This window comes from Mytilus trossulus, unplaced genomic scaffold (genome assembly GCF_036588685.1).
Source record: "Mytilus trossulus isolate FHL-02 unplaced genomic scaffold, PNRI_Mtr1.1.1.hap1 h1tg000070l__unscaffolded, whole genome shotgun sequence".
Lineage (NCBI taxonomy): Eukaryota > Metazoa > Mollusca > Bivalvia > Mytilida > Mytilidae > Mytilus > Mytilus trossulus.
Window position 1 is genome coordinate 5,711,313 of NW_026963294.1, and position 23,238 is coordinate 5,734,550.

General features: G+C 33.3%; 1 protein-coding gene across 3 annotated transcripts in view; it reads right to left on the minus strand.

Annotated features, from left to right (window-relative positions):
* LOC134699485 (uncharacterized) overlaps nucleotides 1–20,705 on the minus strand; it is a 34,446-nt gene extending 13,741 nt beyond the window's left edge. For 2 of the 3 annotated variants that reach the window (XM_063561073.1, XM_063561075.1), the window contains exons 1-10: nucleotides 20,627–20,705; nucleotides 18,138–18,477; nucleotides 17,278–17,353; nucleotides 16,602–16,846; nucleotides 12,562–14,240; nucleotides 10,184–10,290; nucleotides 7,179–7,254; nucleotides 5,315–5,419; nucleotides 800–3,674; nucleotides 217–323 (exon numbers count right to left, since the gene is read on the minus strand). In XM_063561073.1, the coding sequence (XP_063417143.1) occupies nucleotides 217–323; nucleotides 800–3,674; nucleotides 5,315–5,419; nucleotides 7,179–7,254; nucleotides 10,184–10,290; nucleotides 12,562–14,240; nucleotides 16,602–16,846; nucleotides 17,278–17,353; nucleotides 18,138–18,435 (5,568 nt within the window). In that variant the 5' untranslated portion in view covers nucleotides 18,436–18,477; nucleotides 20,627–20,705. The remainder of the gene's footprint in view (nucleotides 1–216; nucleotides 324–799; nucleotides 3,675–5,314; nucleotides 5,420–7,178; nucleotides 7,255–10,183; nucleotides 10,291–12,561; nucleotides 14,241–16,601; nucleotides 16,847–17,277; nucleotides 17,354–18,137; nucleotides 18,478–20,626) is intronic. The other variant, XM_063561074.1, reaches the window with a different exon arrangement.
* Between the last annotated feature and the right edge of the window lie 2,533 nt (nucleotides 20,706–23,238).

Below are 23,238 nucleotides of genomic sequence, written 5' to 3' on the forward strand. Positions count from 1 at the left end.
GTTCTGTTGTCACAACCCAAAAGATACCCTTTCTAGTCTGTCTTATATATCCCACTCATTCCACAAAAAGGATGTAGAAACTACATTTATTGATTAATTTGCTCAATTCCCAAACATTTATGAAATATTTGCCACTGGACATTATCTAACACAAAAAACATTGAAACACAAAAATCAATAAATAGTGTTTTGTTTAAACAGGGAAGCAGTTCTTACCTGACACCAGTCTTCATCCTCTTCCTGTTTTTCTTTCTCTCCATCTACTTTCACATCTTCTGTTTTTCTTTTCTCTGGTAATGTTATTTCTTCTAAAGTGTCAACAGCTATTGAGAAAAGACGAAGATATTTCCATATGACAGTTAAATATTTAGAATATCAAACTAATACTTTGATTCTTTCAGTTTTTGTGCATACCTACCTTCCACTTTTCCACTCAAATTAAGCTACATGTATATATCAATGTAAACTTCTTTTTTTTAAATTATATTCAAGTGCTTAATATTTTTCTTTTGTATAATAAAATAACAAAATTTTGAAAACTGACTATGCCATATGGGATTTTCTCATTGTTGAAGGCCATACAGTAACCTATAAATATTTTTTTTGGTGTCATTTGGTCTCTTGTGGAGAATTCATCCCACTATGCATTTGTAGCCTTGAGCTGTTTTCTGCTCTATGTTTGTGGTGTTCGTCTTTTTGACACATTCCCCATTTCCATTCTCAATTTCATTAGTGCCTTCCAACCCCCATATAATTAATTCTAAAACACCTTTTGGATCTTTATCTTCTCAAGACTTACATTGTTTACCTATGTGAGATTCTAAAGGCCTCCTGGGGTCAAAATTTGGAACAAATGGTTCAGCATAATCATCAACTTCATCATCCCAGCTTGGTTCAGATAAAACTGGTGGATGATTCACTTTGGTGTTCTCAAAACTACGTCTTTTCTTCTGCAGTCTTGGCGGTAAATTTGGTAGACCAGATGAGAACTGCCATTTCTTCTCTGCCTCTGTTGGACTAGGTGAATTGCTATCAAATCCTGATAATTTTCCATGAACTATATCTTTCCTTCCTGTGTTTGGCTGAGATAGATGTCTAGTCTTCTCCATGACGGGCAATGACAAAAGTGGTGGCTTCTTTTCTGGTGCCTGCAGAAGTGGCACTTTCTTACCCTGTTCCACAGCTACATTTGAGGTTGCTGATTTATTAGTTTTTGATTGAGGTAGATTATAGGATAAAGTCTTACTGAAGGTGAAACCTGAACCAGTAACTTCCAGGGGTTTTTGGATAGTTGATTCTTTATTGAAACCGCTTAAAATATTAGCACGATTAGGGCTGATTTTTGTTTTCCTAAAGTCTTTAACACTTTCTGTACATCCATTGAAGTTAGAGCTATTAGGTGGTATTACCATTGGGGGCCCACTTGCAGGAATAGTGTCTGAAGAAGTTTCAACAGAAAAATCATTCTTGCCACCAAAACCAGGTGGTCTGACCGTAGATTTTGGTGAAAGAGTAGCATCATCAATTATCGAGGAGCTCAATGATTTACTGGATTTGGTAACCATGGTTACTTTCTCTGGTGAACACAAGTATTTGTCCATCTTCAGTTCCAGTGAATTACAGTTGTTAACATTACTTGTTGATTTGTTGCCATATTTAATAATGTCTGCCGGCTTTTTCAAAATTTCAGAGCCATCCCCTTGTAATATTGTTTTCATATTATTTTCAGAAGGTGTTAATGGTTTCATTGGAAGAGATTGGTCACCTGAACCGTTAACAATATATTTCATTGACAGATCATAATTAGAACTTGCAACAGATGTTTTGATAGGCAGATTATGATCAGAACTTGTAACAGAGGTTTTCATTGGTTTGTTTTGGTTGCCAAGAGCAACATCACTTTTGCTGTGTTCAACTTGACTAGAAAAATTCAGATTTGTTGGCTGAATATTTGTCTGATTTGTCATAGGATTTGGCTTGTCTGGTCTATTAATCTGACTGGGCATTGCTTCACCCGTCATTTCCATAGCACTTGTTGCATTTGTTGTTCCAGCAGTTTCCATTCCAAAAGCCTGCATCTGATTGGCCATTCCAGGCCCATCTGACTTTCCAAGATAATTATGTAAAACTGACGTCTGCTGAAGAGCTATCATATTCAACATGACTGGATTACTGGCTAAATGTGGGTACACTTGCTTTAACTGCTGAACAACAGCCTCGTACAATGAGTTATTTGTCACTTGAGACAAAAGTCCACTTTGATTTTGACAAGACAGATCTGGCTGAACATTTGACTCAAGATGACTTTGACACAGTGTTGACATTGCACTTTCTTCCTGAGGTATAATTGTAGCATTAGCACTAGTAGAAACTCCAATTACATTTGTGTTCAAATACGGCACTTGACTTTCCCCTTCCATTAACTGTTCATTGTTTTTATGACTAGAATCAATAATTGCACTGGTTTCCTGCTGAGCACTGCTAGAATTCATTGTAGATGTGGAATCATTATCAGTTAATTGTTCAGATTGTTTCTCCACAGATTCTTGACTAGAACTTTTATTTGAGATGAAGAACTGATTTTCCTCGGAAGCTGAGAGTAAAACGGGAGTATGGCACTGTGACGTCTGCTGTGAGGCTGCAGACACATACTCACTACTTGCTGAGTGATAGGACTTACTCATCTCTACATCGAAATCCAATTCATCATCGTCAATATCTTCTAAAGAACCTTTAATGTCTGTACTCTGTGCAATGGCCTTGTCTAGATTTTCATTTTTTACTGTATTGTCACTGTTTTCCACTGTAGATGCAATGCCATTGTTTTTCACAGTAGAAATCTCATTATCTGTTTTTACTGTAGACAACTTGATTTCATGTTTCACTGTTTTTACCTCACCTGAGCTTGGTTTTACAGACATTTCACTTTCATTCTGTTCTTTCAACAAGGTATTTTCTTCATCAAATTCCAACTTTTCATCAAGTTTCAAGTTAGCCTCAAGTTTCTCTAAAGAAGCCGATGCTTTCACTAATGTCCCTGACAATTTGACAGATGCTGGTGTTCTTTCAGAACTTATTTCTCCATTGTAAAATTTCTCAATACTTTGATCTGTCTTTCCCTCTATAACTATATTTGATTCTGTGCTTTCTTTCTCCAACTTCTTTTTCTTACTTTTCTTTCCTTTCTTACTCTTTGCTTTGTCCTTGACATCTATATTTTCTTTCCTTTCTTCAGAATTATCTCTAGAAACACCTTTATCCTCTAAAATCTCAACAGAATTTTCAGGTAACGTGTTGACTGCATTGCTATCTTTCAAAGCCTCTGTTACTAATGTGGTATGACTAGAACTATTCAAATTTTTAATTTCAGATTCGGCTTTTCTAACGGTAGATGAAACTTCCCTGACAACTTCCTTCATGACATTCAAAGTTTCTAACATGTTGTCTTTACCAATAGCAGTATGTTCTTGTACACAGTCAGACAATAGTTTCATTGTACTGAGCATATCCTTGAACACAGTCATCAGATATTTAGTGGCTTCATCACTACCATCTAACTTGTGTAAAAGCTTTTTTATTGCCTCCGAGAGAAATCGTGTTTGATGTTCATTTATAGATGGGCTCTCTTTTGACAACATTTTCTCAGTCTGCACTTCTTTTGAATCTGTTTTGACCTGCAATACATATGATAGAGACATTCACAAAAATTCTTTGTTATTGCCACTTCCTTATATTACTAAATGAAGTACTGTGAACCAACTTATTTTTGCAGATATTTTGTTTCCCATTGAGTCCTTTTTAGACCAAGTCAGAGCTGATAAATTGCAGGATTTTCAAATTTTCTTGATGTATTCAATTTTTACTAGTTTTTGATGATTTTCATTCCTGTCACGATAATCCCAAAAATAAATGGCATAATCTTGAATATTAGTTGGTTTACAGTACATAAATTCTTATCATAGTTTACAAACATTTCAACAAGTTGTCCTTAACTTCTGTCTTTTAGTTATGCAAAAATTGAAGATGTGCAATCATGATCATTGACAATTACTCAAGCTCTCAACATTTGTTATGCCCTGTGGTTCAAGTTGCTTAAATAACTGTTCCCAGTCTGGAACTTTTTCTAAGAATGTTTTTTTTTTTGTTTGTTATAAAATTATGATATTAGCAGATCTAATAAAAAATTGTTGATTTTTTCACATTTTTTAAACATGGTGAAATTTAGATGGATTTTATTTTATTTTTGGTATTTTAACGCCACTTTTAAGCACCACATTAAGGCTTTTTGTGGTGGCCAGGTTTTATTGGTGGAGGAAGCCAGAGTGGACGTAGAAAACCACAGACCTTCATTAGAAAAACTGACAATCCTAGTCAATTAAGATTGGAATCAAATGCACCCGCACATGCGGGGTTTGAACTCACAACCGCAGTATTGACTGGCTAGTGATTACAGAAGTAACTTTTAGACCATTAAGCCAACGAGGCCAGAAACGAAAATAGATGAATGGATTGTCCTTTTGGTTTTGCATATTTTAATTGGTTGAGAAAGACAGAGTGCCAAGAAAGAACAACCAACCAAAACTGGCTATCCTAGTCAATTACAGCAGATTTCAGTCAGTATGTAGCTAATGGTAATATCTTTGGTTAGCTTGCTTGTTAGCTGAACCGTGAAGTCATTGTTAGGTAAGGAAAACTTCCCTCCTTTTAAAGTAGCTTAGTCCTACAGAGAGATAGATTTTTTATCTGTTGGGCTAGTCTACTATTAAAGGAGGGAAGTTTACCTTACCTAACAATTACTTCACGGTTCAGCTAACAAGCAAGCTAACCAAAGATATTACCATTAGCTACATACTGACTGAAATGTGCTGTAACATCAAAATTGAACCCAATTGTCTTGTGTTGTGTTCAAACTCAAAACTTTTTTGTTAATCACTTTGATGCAAAGAATTGTTATCATGATATGTTGTTGCTGAATGTCATCTAACTGTTACTATCAGGTAACAGTGGACATAGTTATCCTTCCCGTAATATCATTTTCATTCCAAGTCAAACCGCCTTTGATCAATGTGCAATTTGCAATAAAGTAATACCGGTAAATACTATTTTTTTGAAAGTTCTTGGTTAACCCAGCCATGGATCAAACAAACAACTGTATAGCTTATTTTTTTCGCAAGGTGTAAATTTTCGTGTACATGCAAAGGTTTTGATAATTTTTTTGAATCTGCCAAAAATAATAACAGCAAAAATATATTAAATGAAAATAGAGAAATTTTACACCAGCGAATAACCCGCTATACGTATATATACTACATACCACAGATGATATCATAGAGTCCATATCCAATGTAACACCAAAGTCAGGTACTTGTTCAAACAGGATCTTCTCATCTAATACCTTCTCAAACTGAGCAAGTTTATTCTACAACACAATTCCAAAAGTTACTATGTATTCTCAGATGTCTGAATTTGTTAAAAATTCTAAACAAACAATTGACAAGAGTAAAAACATTGAAATTCTTTTTGTCTCAGTCATACCAATTTTGAGAAGCTTTATTGTTTGCAAGATCAATACAAACAAAACTGACGCCACCATTCAGGTGCAAGCAGTTAGTTGCTTAAAGGTTTAAACCTATTTGCGATTTCCACTCTAAATACTTCATTAAACGTAGGTAGTTCAGTGCAATTAATTACTCATAAGAACTCACAACCTCAGTGAGCACTGCTAGGTATATAAGGAATGTAGATAAACTTAATTTTAAAATTTTGTTTTTGTTCATGGTTAAAGGCCTTACATTCTCTTCATCCTCTGTCTTTGTTTAAAAGTTGTACAGATGTACAATTAAGGAAGTTCGCTTCTCAGTTTCAAAATACCAAGCTTTTCACAACACTAGTATATACTGATAGGGGATATATATAGGAACCAAAAGAGCAAAAATAAAATATAGATCAATGTACTTGTTTTCCAGATATAAGCCATTGAAATTTTGTAGGAAAATGTTCTCTTGATTTTTTATAGCTTAATCATACATGCATATGTTTATGACTGATAAGTTAAAGTTTTCAAAAACTATTAAAAAATAACAACCATTTTATAAGATGTTACAGATGGCTTATAATTATACATGTACATGTAAAAGATTTATTAAAAGAAAAATGGAGGTTAATGGGCATTTTTTTAAGGCATTCAAATGGATAAAACCAGAGGATTCTGAAAATCTGACAAAATTGTCAAAACATGACAAGCCAACTTCCTAAAAATTGCCTAATGACTCCATATTTTATATGGTTATGGTATCTAAGCAGTTTAATACCACACACACTAAGACTAAAGTGGATTTTCTCACTTCAAGCCATCCATAGTGAAAATCAACACAGAGGGGGGATAGGACCTTTATTGGGACTGCGGGATTGGGTGTTTTTCTGGATGTCGGGTTTCAATTTATTTAAATCTGGACCACAGGATTTTGTGTTTTTAAGCCCCGGTTGCGGGATCAGGACCCCTTCTACCAACACCCATCCCCCCTTTCCCCAACACAGAGTGTGTAAAATTTGTACAAGTCTCCAGTGAAAACGCTTCAAACCAGGACTAGCAATTTCTCTTCATGCATAATAATCAGAATTCAAACTACTTTAGTCTTTACATAAAAAATATTATTTAGCTTTGGAATTCTCTATTTAAGAATATACTGTAAATTCAGAAATTATTACAAGCTATTTATTATTGCGAAAAATGCGACAGGGTAATAATCGCAATAATTTAAACTCACATTTTGAAAAAGTTTATATGAATGAAACAAGATTGTTTTCAATATCGCAAAAATTTAAATCGCATTGTGGTCCAAAATGACAAAATCGCAATAATAAATCCACGCAATAATTTCTGAATTTACAGTATCTATGATTTGACAGCAGACAGGTACATGTATATAGGACTAAAATCTACATGAGCTGTTGTTTGTTGCTATCTATCACAATGTTTTCTGTTTATTGTTTTGAACATGAATCAGGCTGTTAGTTTTCTTGCTTGGATTGTTGTCATTTAGCTTTTCGTAGCTTGCTTTGCAGTTTTTGTTTTTTTCATTGTTGAAGGCCATAGTTGCATACTTCTATGTCATTTGGTCTCAGGTGGAGAGTTGTCTCATTGGCAATCATACATCATCTTCTTATTTCTATATTACCTTTAACCTCTGTATCTCTCCTTTTATGTACAATATTCTAGTCTCCACAACATCAGCTACTTTGGACCGGTCACCACTACAATTGAAAAGACTCACCACTGCAATTGAAAAAATTTGTAAGGGTTCCGCGGAACCCAGTGTCTCGCCTATTTTTGCTGTAAATCGCAGGTTCAACAACAATGAGGAAAAAAATCAATAAAAATATTCCTCTTGTTACTATTTTATGATTGTTAGAAAATCTAAGTCCATTTAAAAGTAAATTACAGAAAAAAATTAGTAATTTTTTTACAAACTTTACTTCTGGATACAATCTTATGATCATAAATAAGCTTCTGTCCATGTTTGGTACAAACCCAGGATAGTTTAAGAAAGTTATTAAAATTTTAAAAACTTTAACCACAGAGTGAATGTAATGGTTCCCTGCAGAAAAACTAAGTCCATTTAAAAGTAAAATATGGAAAAAATGGATTTATTTATTTACAAAATTTACTTCTGGATACTATCTTATGATCATAAACAAGCTTCTGTCCAAGTTTGGTACAAACCCAGGATAGTTTAAAGAAAGTTATAAAAATTCTAAAAACTTTAACCACAGAGTGAATGTTTTGTTTCCCCGCAGAAAAAAACTAAGTCCATTTATAATAAAATACGGAAAAAATAGAATTTTATTTTTACAAAATTTACTTCTGGATACTATCTTATGATCATAAACAAGCTTCTGTCCAAGTTTGGTACAAACCCAGGATAGTTGGAGAAAGTTATTAAAATTTCAAAAACTTTAACCACAGAGTGAATGTTTTGTTTCCCGGCAGAAAAAACTAAGTGCATTTATAATAAAATACGGAAAAAATGGAATTTTATTTTTACAAAATTTACTTCTGGATACTATCTTATGATCATAAACAAATTTCTGTCAAAGTTTGGTAGAAATCCAGTATAGTTTAAGAAAGTTATTAAAATTTCAAAAACTTTAACCACAGAGTGAATATTTGTTGACGCCGCCGACGACGCCGACGGAATGTAGGATCGCTTAGTCTCGCTTTTTCGACTTAAGTCGAAGGCTCGACAAAAACTCACTACTACAATTGAAAAAACTCACCACTACAATTGAAAAGACTTGATTGATGTGTTGCTGTTTAACAAAGCATGACAAATATACAGTCTGCACGGTTAGCCACTAGTCCGATGCCTAAGACTAGTAAAATTTCTTTCAGACTAGTAAGATTTTGCAAAACTCTGTTTGGTCCAATAAGAAAAATGTCAGAATATTGGTCTTCGGACTAGTAGTTGAAAAGGTTTTTGGTGCAGACTGAATATACTGTATCACAGATCAAATATATGGTTCACAGTGTGTTAACTTACGTTTCTTGATTGAGTTAAGCCTTCCAATTGATAATTTATTGTGTTTTTTTTCTATGTTGTGATGTTATACTATTGTTTCAGAAAAAAGGAGAAGGTTTGGTACCATTTAAACGTTTAATCTCGCTGCAAATGTTTGCTCCTGTCCTAAGTCAGGAATCTGATGTACAGTTGTTGTTGTTGTTTATGTAATTAATACATGTTTCTCGTTTCTCATTTTTTATATAATATAAGACCATTGGTTTTCCCATTTGAATGGTTTTACACTAGTAATTTTGGGGCCCTTTATATCTGTTGTTCGCTGTGAGCCAAGGCTCCTTGTTGAAGGCCGTACATTGACCTATAATGGTTTACTTTTATAAATCTTTTTTGGATAGAGAATTGTCTCATTGGCAATCATACCACATCTTCCTCTATCTATGTAAATCGAGAAATTTTCATAGACATTTTAATAAAGTTTATGCCCCAATAAATATTATCTGTTCAAACCAAATTTTAACCTACAGGTAAGGAATATTACAATCATGTACACAAAACTATGAAAAAATAATTCCAATGATTCAAAGATAGTCCAAATGAAGAAAAATTCATAACTGTACTATAACATCAGTATTTATCAACTGATACATTCATTCTGTAAATTAGCAAAGGCTCAATATGTCTGGTTGTGCTAAATGTTTCTTAAACAATGAAGAATGGTCTACACTGAACAAATATTAAAGTCATAAGAAACCTCAAATCAAAAATATATAATGCATATGTTTTTTATAACTCAATGGATAGTTTTCATTGTAAAACTTATGTACATATACCTTTTTCTGAAGAAAATTCTTTAATTTATTCATATTTAGAAGAAGTTTACTTTATTTGAATTGCTTCCTTCCAGCAAGCAATTCCCCCGACATATTTTCCGTATGCAAGGTGACCTCAGTGTGACCCATCTCGTAAAAATCCGGTGACCACAATACACATGGATGTCCTTAAAATAAACTATTATCTGAATTTACATGTTAAACACGTGCTCAATTTCCATGCTTTTTTGTTTATTTTTCGTCAATTGCTGACAAACAGGTGACAATCGTTAAACTTCGGCTTCAACACACGAACTTTAATTACCTGCCATATTTTCACAACAACACTGACCGATTGAAAAAAAAATTGACGATTATACGAAATTTACACACAAAAAATGAAACATTTGAGCATAGAAGACTAAGTTTATGATATTTGTATGCATTTGTTTAAGAATTGGAAGCACATTATTTTTACCGGTCACTCGTTTCTTATGACTTTAAAACATACGGACACAGAAAAAAGTACAAAATGGCAAAAACTCTTATCAAATTCTCCTTAAAAATAAAATGTGCAAAACGTTTTTACCTCATTGGGTTCTCAAACTTTCTGTTTATGTGTTATGTGCACTTTTTAGTTTTCTCTTTTGGATTGATTTACTTTGTCATTTCTGGGCCTTTTAAAGCTGATTATGCAGTATAGGCTTTGCTCATTGTTGATGGCCATACAGAGAACAGTGATACAGTTGTTAATTTATGAGTCATTTGGTCCCTAATGGAGAGTTTACTCATTGGCAATCATAGACATACCAAATCTTCTTATTTATAATTTTTAAAATACCTGACCCTACTTACAGATGGGAGAAAACTGAGTAAATCTGGTACTTAGAACTCCTGATATGCTGTATCTCTTGTTCTAGCTGTTGATAGCAAACATAGTACCTTGTCTTTAATAGCTCCCTCTGAAATAAAGAAAGAAATATCATATTTAGCTAAGTATAGTACACAGTTGTGTTCTAGCTGTTGATAACAGACAAAGTACCTCGTCTTCAATAACTCCCTCTGAAATCAAGAAATAAATAATACAAAATCATACTTCTCAATTTTACACAAAGTTAAACAAACTATTCACTATATATATATATATACGAAAATGTCTGTACCAAGTCAGGAATATGATAGAACAATGTTATCCATTTGTTTGATACATGTATGTTCATGATGTTTGAGCTTTTGATTTGCCATTTGTTTAAGGACTTTCAGTTAAGAACTTTCATCAGAGTTTGGTATTTTTGTCATTTTACTTTTTTTTATACTCAAAACTGTTGTGATGCTATTTTTCTTATAAATGAAAAAACTTTGATATTAATACTCTCAACTAACATGTAGTCTGTTGGGTGTAAAAGAATAAAACATATAGTTTGATTAGAGTACATAATTTTGCATTGAATATTTATCTGGACAGTTTATAAACTCTGTTGTTGGCTATTTGAGTCATTTTTATAAAAAATCAATTTTTAAAAAATCTACACCTCCTCAAAGATTTTTTCCTGATCCATGGACACTACATATTCGTCATTTCAAACCTTAAGCTTGCAGAATACCTTTGATAACTAATTACAGCAGAAAACAGTCCTCAAAAAAGAAGAATTGGAATGTTTGATGATCTTAAGCGATTTTTTCTTATCCTAATTCTTAACCAGATGCTCCGCAGGGCGTAGCTTTATACGACCGCAGAGGTTGAACCCTGAACGGTTGGGGCAAGTATGGACACAACATTCAAGCTGGATTCAGCTCTAAATTTGGATTGTGATTAAATAGTTGACACAGCATAGGTTTCTTACACAGAATGAATGTGTTCTAATGAAATTAAAATTTTTGTTTTCTCTTAGAGCAATTCACTATGCTGTTGAATATTATTCCTCTCAAAAAAATGTTTGAAGAAATTTTCTTTTTAATTATGAAATTTCAAATGAGAAAATTGAACCCAATTTTTTAAATCACATCCCCCTTTCCCTTATTCCAAAACTAATCTCAATTAAAATTTCTAATGGAGTTTGCAACAATTACTACTCATTTAAATACATCATAAAATATTAAGATGTAAAAAAACTGCTTGTTATCACTGAATGGTAAAGATTATTTTAATTTATCAGTTGGTAGTAAAAAGTGAATATACATTGTATATTGTATATATAACAAAGATTTAAGCTGATTCTGGACAAAGAAAGATAACTCCAAATAAAAAAAATTCTTACAATTAGATATTTCTTGCTTACTATTCTGGACAAAGAAAGATAACTCTAATTAAAAACAAAATTGCTATTTCACAATATTTTGCAATAAGATATTTCTTGCCATTGTGCAATACTGTGCAATTGAAAAGACTTGCTATTGCACAAAACTTAATATAATAATTTTAGATCCTGATTTGGGCCAACTTGAAAACTGGGCCCATAATCAAAAATCTAAGTACATGTTTGGATTCAGCATATCAAAGAACCCCAAGATTTCAATTTTTGTTAAAATCAAACTAAGTTTAATTTTGGACCCTTTGGACTTTAATGTAGACCAATTTGAAAACAAGACCAAAAATGAGGAATCTACATACACAGTTAGATTTGGCATATCAAAGAACCCCATTTATTCAATTTTTGATGAAATCAAACAAAGTTTAATTTTGGACCCCGATTTGGACCAACTTGAAAACTGGGCCGATAATCAAGAATCTAAGTACATTTTTAGATTCAGCATATCAAAGAACCCAACCGATTAATTTTTTGTCAAAATCAAACAAAGTTTAATTTTGGACCCTTTGGGCCCCTTATTCCTAAACTGTTGGGACCAAAACTCCCAAAATCATTCCCAACTTCTTTTGTGGTCATAAACCTTGTGTCAAAATTTCATAGATTTCTATTCACTTAAACTAAAGTTATAGTGCGAAAACCAAGAAAATGCTTATTTGGGCCCTTTTTGGCCCCTAATTCCTAAAATGTTGGGACCAAAACTCCCAAAATCAATACCAACCTTCCTTTTGTGGTCATAAACCTTGTGATAAAATTTTATAGATTTATATTCACTTTTACTAAAGTTAGAGTGCGAAAACTAAAAGTATTCGGACGACGACGACCATGACGACGACGCCAACGTGATAGCAATCTACGACGAAAATTTTTTCAAAATTTGCGGTCGTATAAAAATTGGTTATTCAACATAATTAATGCCTTTCCTACCTGTGCTTCTATCAATTTTTGTTTCAGTGAATTTTCATTTTCATCAGTCTGAACACAAACATCCAAATGACCATGATCAACTTCATCTGTATTTTCATCGATGAAAAAAACACTTTGCTGATCAAACATGGATTCAACAGTGTTTACAACAATTTCTCTTACATCACAGGTTTTTGTCTCTACAGATTTATCACAAACTTTTGAATGTTTTGTATTTGTCATGGCATCATTGACCTCAGCGGAGTCCGTCTGAGTTTCTGTAGACTGACCAGTTGAATACTCAAGTTTGTAATAATCTTTAAAATCAATAGACTCCTGGTAAAGATTTTGTTCAATATTTACATTACTTTTGCTATGTCCCGTCTTTGGCACGTACATTGGAATCACAGAGGGAATAAATTCAGGCACGTCAGCTTTCAAAGATGTCGAAGAACCTGGTTGCTGCAAGTTATTAGCATATTTAAAACCACTGGGTTTAAACTCTGGTGATTGTGGATTCAGTTCTATCGTTTCATTTTCTACGTTTTTCAATTCTATATGTAATGGACGTTTATCATCTGAATTTTCGGAATCATCAATGCAACTCCAACTGTCTGTCGCATTGATTTCAAAATGGCTGCTAGCACATTGTTTATTTTGTTCATGTTCAGTAACTGGTATGGAGGCAGCCAGATAACCCTCTAAGTCACTCTGAGGTGTCTGACTTCTACTTCCACTACTCTCTGAAGCATAGTTCACACCGAACCTTTCAAGTTGATCGCTACCAGATGATGTCAACGAATCCATTGCCTTCTTGCGTCTTCTTTCTCTTACTCTGTCGATTGTATCTTCTGCTCTTAACTCTTGTAATGCAGAAGCAATTGCCTTTTGTACAAGTTTATTAGCAATCTCAAAGAGTTTTTCATCTTCTGTAACAGTCCTGTCCTTCCCGTCTTCGTCTTGAGGAGTATCAGACATATACAGTGAATCAGTGTCTTGACTTAGTCTTCTTGTTGTCTCAACGACAGGAGTTTTAATAATGCCATCTTTGAAATGCTCCCAATCTTCTGGTGCGGCTGCATCTCTTGGTGACTGCAACTCTGGCGTAGATAAATCATCATAATCACCAACATCCGGAGCATAATTTGTTCTCCTAAGTGCAGTTAACATTTGTTCGTAATTGCTTTTCTTTTTGGATTCTAATTCGTATAAAATATGACTGTTTTCTATACCATTAACCTCACTATCTACAGCAATCTTTTCATTAGAAGATCCTAATTCTAAATTCATCTTTTCTTTACTGCACCATGTTTTTTTCCATCTATCGGCTGATAAAACAGGAAAGTTTTGATTGTAGTCTCCCTTGCCCAATGAATCGCCAAGGCCAACCTTTGAAGATCTGTTCGAGGTTTTCATATCTACTACGGATGATGTTTCAGAACTTTCAGATTCTGAGTGCATTCGCTTCTTAGGATTCTCGATTTTAATGCCATATTTTGAAGCTTTCTGCATAAAAGTTTGAGTATTAGGGTCCTCAGCCATTTCTTTCCTGTTCTTTTCTTCTTCAACTTTCCTAAATATTTTTGCAGTAGTTTGATTGATTTTGTCAGATTTTGTTACAATGTTGATACCATAATGAGATGCTTTAGCTTTAAATATTTCTTCTGGTGTCTGAGCTTTTGTAGACTGATCTATTTGGCCTGCAAAATGAATAAGAAAAATTAACATCTCTATCAACAATGGGGGAAACATATATATTAGACATGAAGAAGTTACTACATCTTCAGACCTCTTTAGTCAAAAGCAGACATACTTATCTCTGGGCTCTGACTGTTTGTTTGTATAAGCCAGTTCTATAAATGCTCCTTTTTAGCACTTATAGATTACACATCACAACAAGCTGAATACCTAACTAAAAGAACCTTAGAATAAAGAAATGATACTGGTTGACAAAAAAAAGTACCTGAAGGTCACTGATTCAAATTCAAGGAGTTAGGTCCCTTAACCTTTATGTCTACCTATTTATGTCAGTTCAAAGTCTAGATGGTGATTTTTCAGTGAATGTTAGGAAATTTTGGGGGTGACCTGGTGATTCACTCTAGATTATATTTTTAGCCGAACAGAAATAAAATGAATGTAATCTCTCCAAAATCAACTAATTTGACTGAATCACTCAGGGCACTGTAAAACCATTCATAGGACCCAGTGGAGGCATTTTGAAATTCACCAAGTGCAGAGTGTTTTTGTACAAAGAAACAGAAATTTTACCACATTTTTTTAAAAGTGCCATGTATGTTTAAATGTAGCAGTTCATACAATAACCAAGAACAATTATTATCAATATTACTGCAAGCTGTAAACATAGTTATTGACTGACATTTTTTAGTTTTTGGTGGGGTTCGTGTTGTTTATTCTTTAGTTTTCTATGTTGTGACATGTGTACTATTGTTTTTCTGTTTGTCCTTTTCATATTTAGCCATGGCCTTGTCAGTTTGTTTTAGATTTATGAGTTTGACTGTCCCTTTGGTATCTTTCGTCCCTCTTTTATTTTATTTATGGGATATCAATTTTCATGGATTTATTTTTCGTAAAACGGTAGAAAGTTCAACAAAAGTACAAATTTTCTGTAGACTTGTATGCAGACTTTGGAGAAATTGTAAAATTAAAAATCCATGAAAATATTTTTTTTTTCCTAAAATGGACATATGTACATATACTTGTAACTATGAAATTAAATGAACTTACAGAAACAAACAATAAACTAAAACACAGACCGACACCACATAACATCAACAAAGACAATTTTCTAAAACAGTAAAACATGCATGAATATCAATGTGTTAGCACTAGAAAATTCAGTGGTATCAACGTGTTAGGCTGTTAGCACTAGATGGTTCAGGGGTTCACAAAATTAAACTGAACCTTAATGTAAACTTTGTAAACTTTTAAGTGGCATATGAAATAAAGAAATTTCAGTAAAGATGTCCTAATCTACAATCATTTTTTTTCTCTCCTTGCAAAAGCCTTGCAATCTATAATTGAGAATATTGTTTTTTTTTTATATTTGATCAACTAAATTTAAGTATGAAGTTAAAGAGTATTGAGGGACCCAATATTGAAAACAAACATTTTTACTTCTTATCAATTTAACATGTTTAAGATTGGAATACTTAATAATAATTTGCAAAATTGATAGTGAGTTTAAAATATTTCTAACAAGTGAAACTGCGAGCTACTGCTCACTGATGATACCCCCGCCGCAAGTGGATAATATTAATAGTGTAAAAATATGCAAGTGTTTGGTAAACAGGAAGTTGTCGAGTGATGAATCTGAAAACACATCACACAGTTTAGCTGACTTATATAAATCCTGAAAACAAATTTCAGAAATCCTTGTATTGTAGTTCCTGAGAAAAATGTGACGAATATTTTCAACTTGGCTATCATGTGTAAAATCATACAAGTGTTCGGTAAACAGGAAGTTGTCGAGTGATCAATCAGAAAACGCATCACACAGTATAGCTGACTTAGATAAACCCTGAAACCAAATTTCAGAAATCCTTGTATTGCAGTTCCTGAGAAAAATGCGACGAAATATATTCATGGGACGGACGGACCGACTGACGGAAGGACAGACAGAGGTAAAACAGTATACCCCCCTTTTTTAAAGCGGGGGCGAAAAAATATTCATGGGACGGACGGACTGACTGACGGAAGGACAGACAGAGGTTAAACAGAATACCCCCCCTTTTTTAAAGCGGGGGTATAATAAGTGAACATATTGTATTTCCTTAAATTGTCCACTCTAATTGAGCTACTGCACAAACAGCAAGAAATTACTATTTCCACCCACAAATTCTCTGTTTCAGAACTCTACACACAAAATAGTATAGCAAGATAAATCCATTTCTAACAGGAGTATAAAATCAACTGAATTTTAGTGGCTTTATAGCTTGAACAACAAATAAGCAATTTTTTTATAGTATTTTTCGGAATTTGTGACCAAATATAGAATTACAGTAGATTCTAGTGCTAACACTTAGAAAACTGACACCCATTACCAAGTTTAAAGAAAATCTGATCGTCTTTGTAAGCTGCAACAAAACCGTTAGGAATGGAAGGAGACAGCTTGCCTGTGTCAGGTGATGATAAAGATGTGTCCAGAGGAGAGGTCAGAGATCGGTTCAGCGGTGAGGTCATTCTCTGCTGGAGACCAACAAGTTGGGACATTGGTGACACTGGCCGGAACTCTGGCAACGTGCGTGCTTGGCTGCTGACAACCATGACTGGTGATCTTAGTTGCTGACTGAAATTATAAATAAAATTCAATGGCTGTTTTAAGACATGTCTTACATTCACTGGGATACAATTAACAAATATTTCATAAATATTTTTTACCTGTATTAGTTTAAAAAAGATATAACTAACTTATTGATCTTTTTTTAATAATTTGATAATTTTTTTTCGATAAATTATAATCGCATACATAATACAGTGAAACCTGTTTAAACCAAACCTCTTCAGGACTTAAGACTTTGTTTGGTTTTGGCTGATGTTAGGTTTTATCAGGTTCACAACGCACATAATTTTATCTGACCGTCACAGTGCTTACGAACATGTTTAGTTTAAACAGTTTTTTTGGTTTATACAGGATTTAGTTTAGTCAGGTTTCACTGTATATCAAAATAGAGAAGGAACACTGTTAATGTTTCTCTAGATGACCATTCATCAACTTACCTGACAGGTGGACAATTTGGTTTAATAATCTGACCAGGCTGTAGTGGAGATGACCTCTGATAACCTGCTCCAGACACTGAAAACAGACATTTTCTTTGAATAAATTTATGATTTCAATTTGCAGTAATACAGCATGTACATTTTGTACAATGGAAGTTTAGATATTTCTTCAACGTTTTCATTATTATAAAAAATATTTGGACCAAGTTACTTCAAACAATACACATGTTTTTTATCATTTCCCAAGTTATTGTCCAAAAACTGGAAAATACCCCTTTTTTAATAAATAAAAATCCATTACTAGAAAATGTTAAAAGGTAAAATTTATAAAAATCGAAAAGGAGCTTACGTCAATAGATATAAACAATTCACCAACGTTTTATGAGAACTGCAGAAAGCATTTTAAAACTTGAAAATCACCTCCTTTTTTTTTAATTTAATATTTACATACAATCAAATTTATAAAATTTATAAAAATTGAAAGGGAGCTCATGTCAATAGATATAAACAATTCACCAAATTTGTTTGCAAATTGAAGAAAGCATTTTTGAGTTAATGTCTGAAAACTGGAACTTCCCCCTTTTTTTAATGAATAAAACCCCATAACTCAGAAACGTTAAATCTCAAATTTATAAAGAATGAAAGGGAGCACACATCAATAGATATGAATAATTCCCAAAAGTTTTATTCAAATTGGTTAAAAAGTGTTTTTGAGTTAATGTTTACGACTGACAGACAGACTGACAGACAACGGTATACCATACATGTAAAAATACATGCCATAAACGCTTATAACATTGGTATCTCATGAATAATGTTATTTTTAATGTTGATTAGGAACTCTTGTGCATTGAACTCACTGATTGGGGTCTGAAACTGCGTATTCATTGGTTGCTGGAACTGCGTACTTGTTTGTTGTTGAAACTGTGAACTTGTTTGTTGTTGAAACTGTGTACTTGTTGGTTGCTGATACTGTGTGTTCAATTGTTGCTGATATTGCATGCTTTGTCCCTGAAACTGAAATGGCATGGCTTGGGGTGATTGGTAGACAAACCGACCACTACCTGGTGGAGGTTGCTGCATCGATGATGGATTAAATCCAGGCATAAAAACACCTTGTCCATATCCTGGCCTAACTGAGTAAATGTTGGGATTCATTTAGGTTATTGGTACAATTTAATGTTTCACCAATGTTGTGATCTGAAAATAGAAGATTATTCTTGCAGTTCCTTTAAAGATAAAAATATAACAAGACTATAAATAATTTGGTGTTTCAATAATAGCATAAAAGTTTATTCACTAAATATACAAAGAATATCATTTTCCCTAATATTGTAAGAAATCTTGAAGACTTTCTCCAGTAAAGTTGAAAAATAAATGTAGGATGCGTAAATGGGCCATCGATTCCCCAATACAAAAGTAACAAGTGAAACTGCGAGCTACTGCTCACTGATGATACCGCGCCGCAAGTGGATAATATAAATAGTGTAAAAATATGCAAGTGTTCGGTAAACAGGAAGTTGTCGAGTGATGAATCTGAAACGCATCACACGGTATAGCTGACTTATATAAATCCTGAAACCAAATTTCAGAAATCCTTATATTGTAGTTCCTGAGAAAAGTGTGACGAAAATTTTCAACTTGGCTTTCATGTGTAAAATCATACAAGTGTTCAGTAAACAGGAAGTTGTCAAGTGATCAATCTGAAAAGGCATCACACTGTATAGCTGACTTAGATAAACCCTGAAGCCAAATTTCAGAAATCCTTGTATTGTAGTTCCTGAGAAAAATGTGACGAAAAAATAAATAGTGTAAAAATATGCAAGTGTTCGGTAAACTGGAAGTTGTCGAGTGATGAATCTGAAAACGTATCACACGATATAGCTGACTTAGATAAACCCTGAAACCAAATTTCAGAAATCCTTGTATTGTAGTTCCTGAGAAAAGTGTGACGAAAATTTTCAACTTGGCTATCATGTGTAAAATCATACAAGTGTTCGGTAATCAGGAAGTTGTCAAGTGATCAATCTGAAAACGCATCACACGGTATAGCTGACTTAGATAAACCCTGAAACCAAATACCAGAAATCCTTGTATATATATATCCTGAGAAAAATGCGACAAAAATATTCATGGGACGGACTGACTGACGGACAGACGGACGGATGGATGGACGGATGGACAGACAGAGGTAAAACAGTATACCCCCCCTTATTTAAAGCGGGGGTATAAATATTATGCATGTGATACATTTGTAACTTCCACATACATTTTTTACATATATCTATGCATGGTTCATTAATACCATTTTGTAATTATAAGCATCATGTATAAGTTTCATAGTATTTGGTTGAGGCAAACTTAAGTAAGCAAACAGGAAATGAAAAAATACGCCATTTTAAAGTTTCTAAACATGTAAATAGTTTATTTTAAAAAGAGCACCATATTGAATGACTTAATTAGTACTTGCGTGGTGGGTCTTAGACCATTTGCATTTCAACGAGATGAATGTCTGGATGTCTGGTGACCCCCGAGCCCGAGTCGAGTTTTAAATTTTCAATAGAAAAGAATCGCAGCTAATCTTATCATAAACAAGAAATGCATGTCACATGTTTTACTTTACTTCTATTGATATTTGATTGTATAGCTCAAAATTAGGGCACCATGATTGGTTTATAAAATTATCTTATTTTATATTAAACAAAATCAAAGTACAAATTTATTAAGAACCACCTATTAATAGCCCCTTAATTGGTACAGGTACCCCTAGGCCATATAATTATGATCTCTTTCAAGGCAAATTGTAATTTTTTTCTGTAAAGCCTTCCTACCTACTGTCAGGCGTCAAACTATGTAATTTTCTGCTTTTGTTAGCGTCAAATTGATTAAAAGTTATTCACCGAGATTAGTCAAAATATTCTTCTCATGAATCGTCAGAGGTTTCAAAATATTATCATTCACGTTCTCTTTTTTTGGAAAAAAAATTAACTTGACTGTCTAAAAGAAAGTGCATATGGTATAGGCCTAAATATTATTGATTTGATAAGAATTTTTAGTGCAATTCATCTTGATGGTAGCCCCATTAACACCCTCAGGAGGACGTCTCAGAAAAAATAGAATTGCAAGACGTCATATTTATTTGAACTAAGCTAAACAGGTCCCCCTCATGTTTCTTGAATATTTTTTTTATTACAACAGTTTTACTTTTACAAAATGTGACACTTGTGCGTAACCACATAATTCTTTGCAAACACTGTTCATTCAAATGCTTTTCTAAAGATTTGTTTTCTATTAAAATAAGTTTAATATATTTAACAGTCATGAGATAAGAACATTTCCCAAATCTTACTATAAAATGTTGCATGTTGTTTTTCTTTTGGTCGCATCACAAATTATCATGGAAATAGCTACGATCCGAAAATAATTCCTAAAAAACTTATCCGTTTTTCGTTTTGGTAAGGTCAGATTAAATAACTAACTAGCACTTTAAATATATATTTGAAAACAAGTTATACTTATAATTGATAAATATGAAAATAGAAATTAAAAGTCAAACAAATATCGCGTATGAAAATGGAAAGTATGTCCGATATTCCCGCCATCTTTCAACAGCTGCAACTTTTGATTACGAAAACTGAAATCTTTACCCACCCCTCTGCTGTACCATGGTACAGTTAACTAAATACTGGTGAAATAAAGCAACTAAAGACACCAACAAATTAATCAAAATTTTGTTGTAAGCCCGCATACTTTATAAAAAGAAGAGTAGAAATGAAAAAAGGTCAGAAATTCAGCAAACGCCTAAATGGGTATTTGGTCTGGATCCGGGTCCTTCATCCATTAAATTCTTTAATGTTATTATTTATGGTCATTTTTTTCTATTTATGTTGAACATTCTCTTTTCTCTATTAAACTTGTTAAGGGAGCTAACATTTTATTTTTAGGGGGGGGGGCTAGGATAAAATTTGAAAAAAATAGGCAGGACATTAGTCCAAATAATTATGACGTCTTGAAAGGCTATTATAATTTTTTTCTTTGACGCTTTACTAAGGCGTCAAAGAAAAAAATTATAATAGCCTTTCAAGACGTCATAATTATTTGGACTAGCAGGACATGTGCAGGTGTTTTGAGAAAAAAAAAAGTCAGAATGACAATTTATGTAAAAAAAGTCAGGATAAACTAGATAAAAAGAAAAAGGACCGGATGGAGTGAAAAATAAAAAGGCAGGACAGAGATTACAACTAAAAATAAATGCAGGACAAAATTTTTCATCCTAGCCCCCCCAAGTCTTTTGTTCCTCTGTTCTTATTTTTTAGTCATTTCCCCTTTTTTTTTTAAGCTAACCTGGCCCAAAGCCAGGGCCAAGTGAACTTTTCTCGCTATTTGTGGTTGTTGTCCGTTAACTTTTACAAAATTCCTTCTGAGAAAATACTAGGCCAAATGAAACCAATCTTGACCTTAAACATCATTTAGTTTAAAAATGATGTATCCTATATATTATATAACTCTTCCATCAACCAAGATGGCCACCATGGCAGTTTTTGGCCAGTAGCTCGGAAACTAATGCATTTAGAGCAAATCAGATGGGGGGAGGGAGTTAAGTGGGTTTAATATCAGGTCAAAATCTTTCTGCCCTGAAATTATCAGACAACTTGTCTGAATTGGTATTTTTAAGGAAATTTTGCAGTGTTTGGTTATCTTGAATATTGAAATTTTGTAACGCCGCCTCCCTGGTGTTAGAGTCGGCCACCAGAGAACACAGGGTCACAAAGAAAAGGGATTTAAAGGATCTATAAAGTGTAAGGTTTGGCGTCCACTATTAACCGTCGGATCAAAACACGTTACAGAAAAGAAAAACGTATACTTGTATTTATATATTATGCTTAGTTATGAAATAAAATATCTGAATAATATAAAGTTTCATATTTTATTAATATCAATAATAATCCATGCTGGAGAGAATGGGTCTTCCAGGATTCGTCACTGGTCGGGTCAGGTCTCTGGTTCAGGATGGTCTTCCATAGACACACACAACTACTACATTAGATAAAGATAAATGTTCAGCAATTAAGATCTACAAATAAGTCAACATGACCACAATGGTCAATTGACTGACCCCTTTAGGAGTAATTGCCCTTCATAGTAAATTTTTCACAATTTTTTTGTAACCTTTGAAAAAAAATATTCTGAAACTATATATTGAGACATGTTTAACATAACTTGGCCACACTCATCATTAAGGTGTCTAGTTAAAAAACAAATGTTAGCAGTGGCGGATCGAGAACTTTTCCTAAGGGGGGCCTGCTGACTGAGCTAAGGGGGGGCTCCGCTTCAGACATGCTTCAATGATTCCCTATATAATCAACCAAATTTTTCCCTACCAACCAACATGGCTGACATCCCTTAAATTGGACATAGGGGTAAAAAGCAAGTTTTGTTTTTTTATTTTTTTGAACCATTATTAATAAAGAAAATCTGAAAAGTAAAAATATGTTCAGAATAATGAGCTCTACCAATTGTCCACATACGTTGATACTGTTAGACAAATTCTTACAAGAGTTGTTGCCCATAAATGACAAATTTTATTTGTTCATTTTTGCCTTTTATCATGAAAACTATGATATTTTAGAGAGAATCTTTTTTCTGTTATGATTCATTATGATACACATTCTCAATCACAAAAATGATCCTCAAGGCAAGATCCATTTAAAATTCAAAGAAATTAAACAGACTAAATTAAAAAAATAATTTATACAAGATTTTAAAAAATACCGATTTTTGTCATGGTCTATTCTCGTCTACAAATAATGTTGGTGATGTCCTTTGTTTGATATGCACATAGACTGAGGTGAGTGACACAGGCTCTTGAGATTTAATATTCTCTTACCTGTAAACACCATCCAGAATAAATGTTTTTAAAAGATAAATTTGATTCTTATTATTAATGATATAACACTCTAA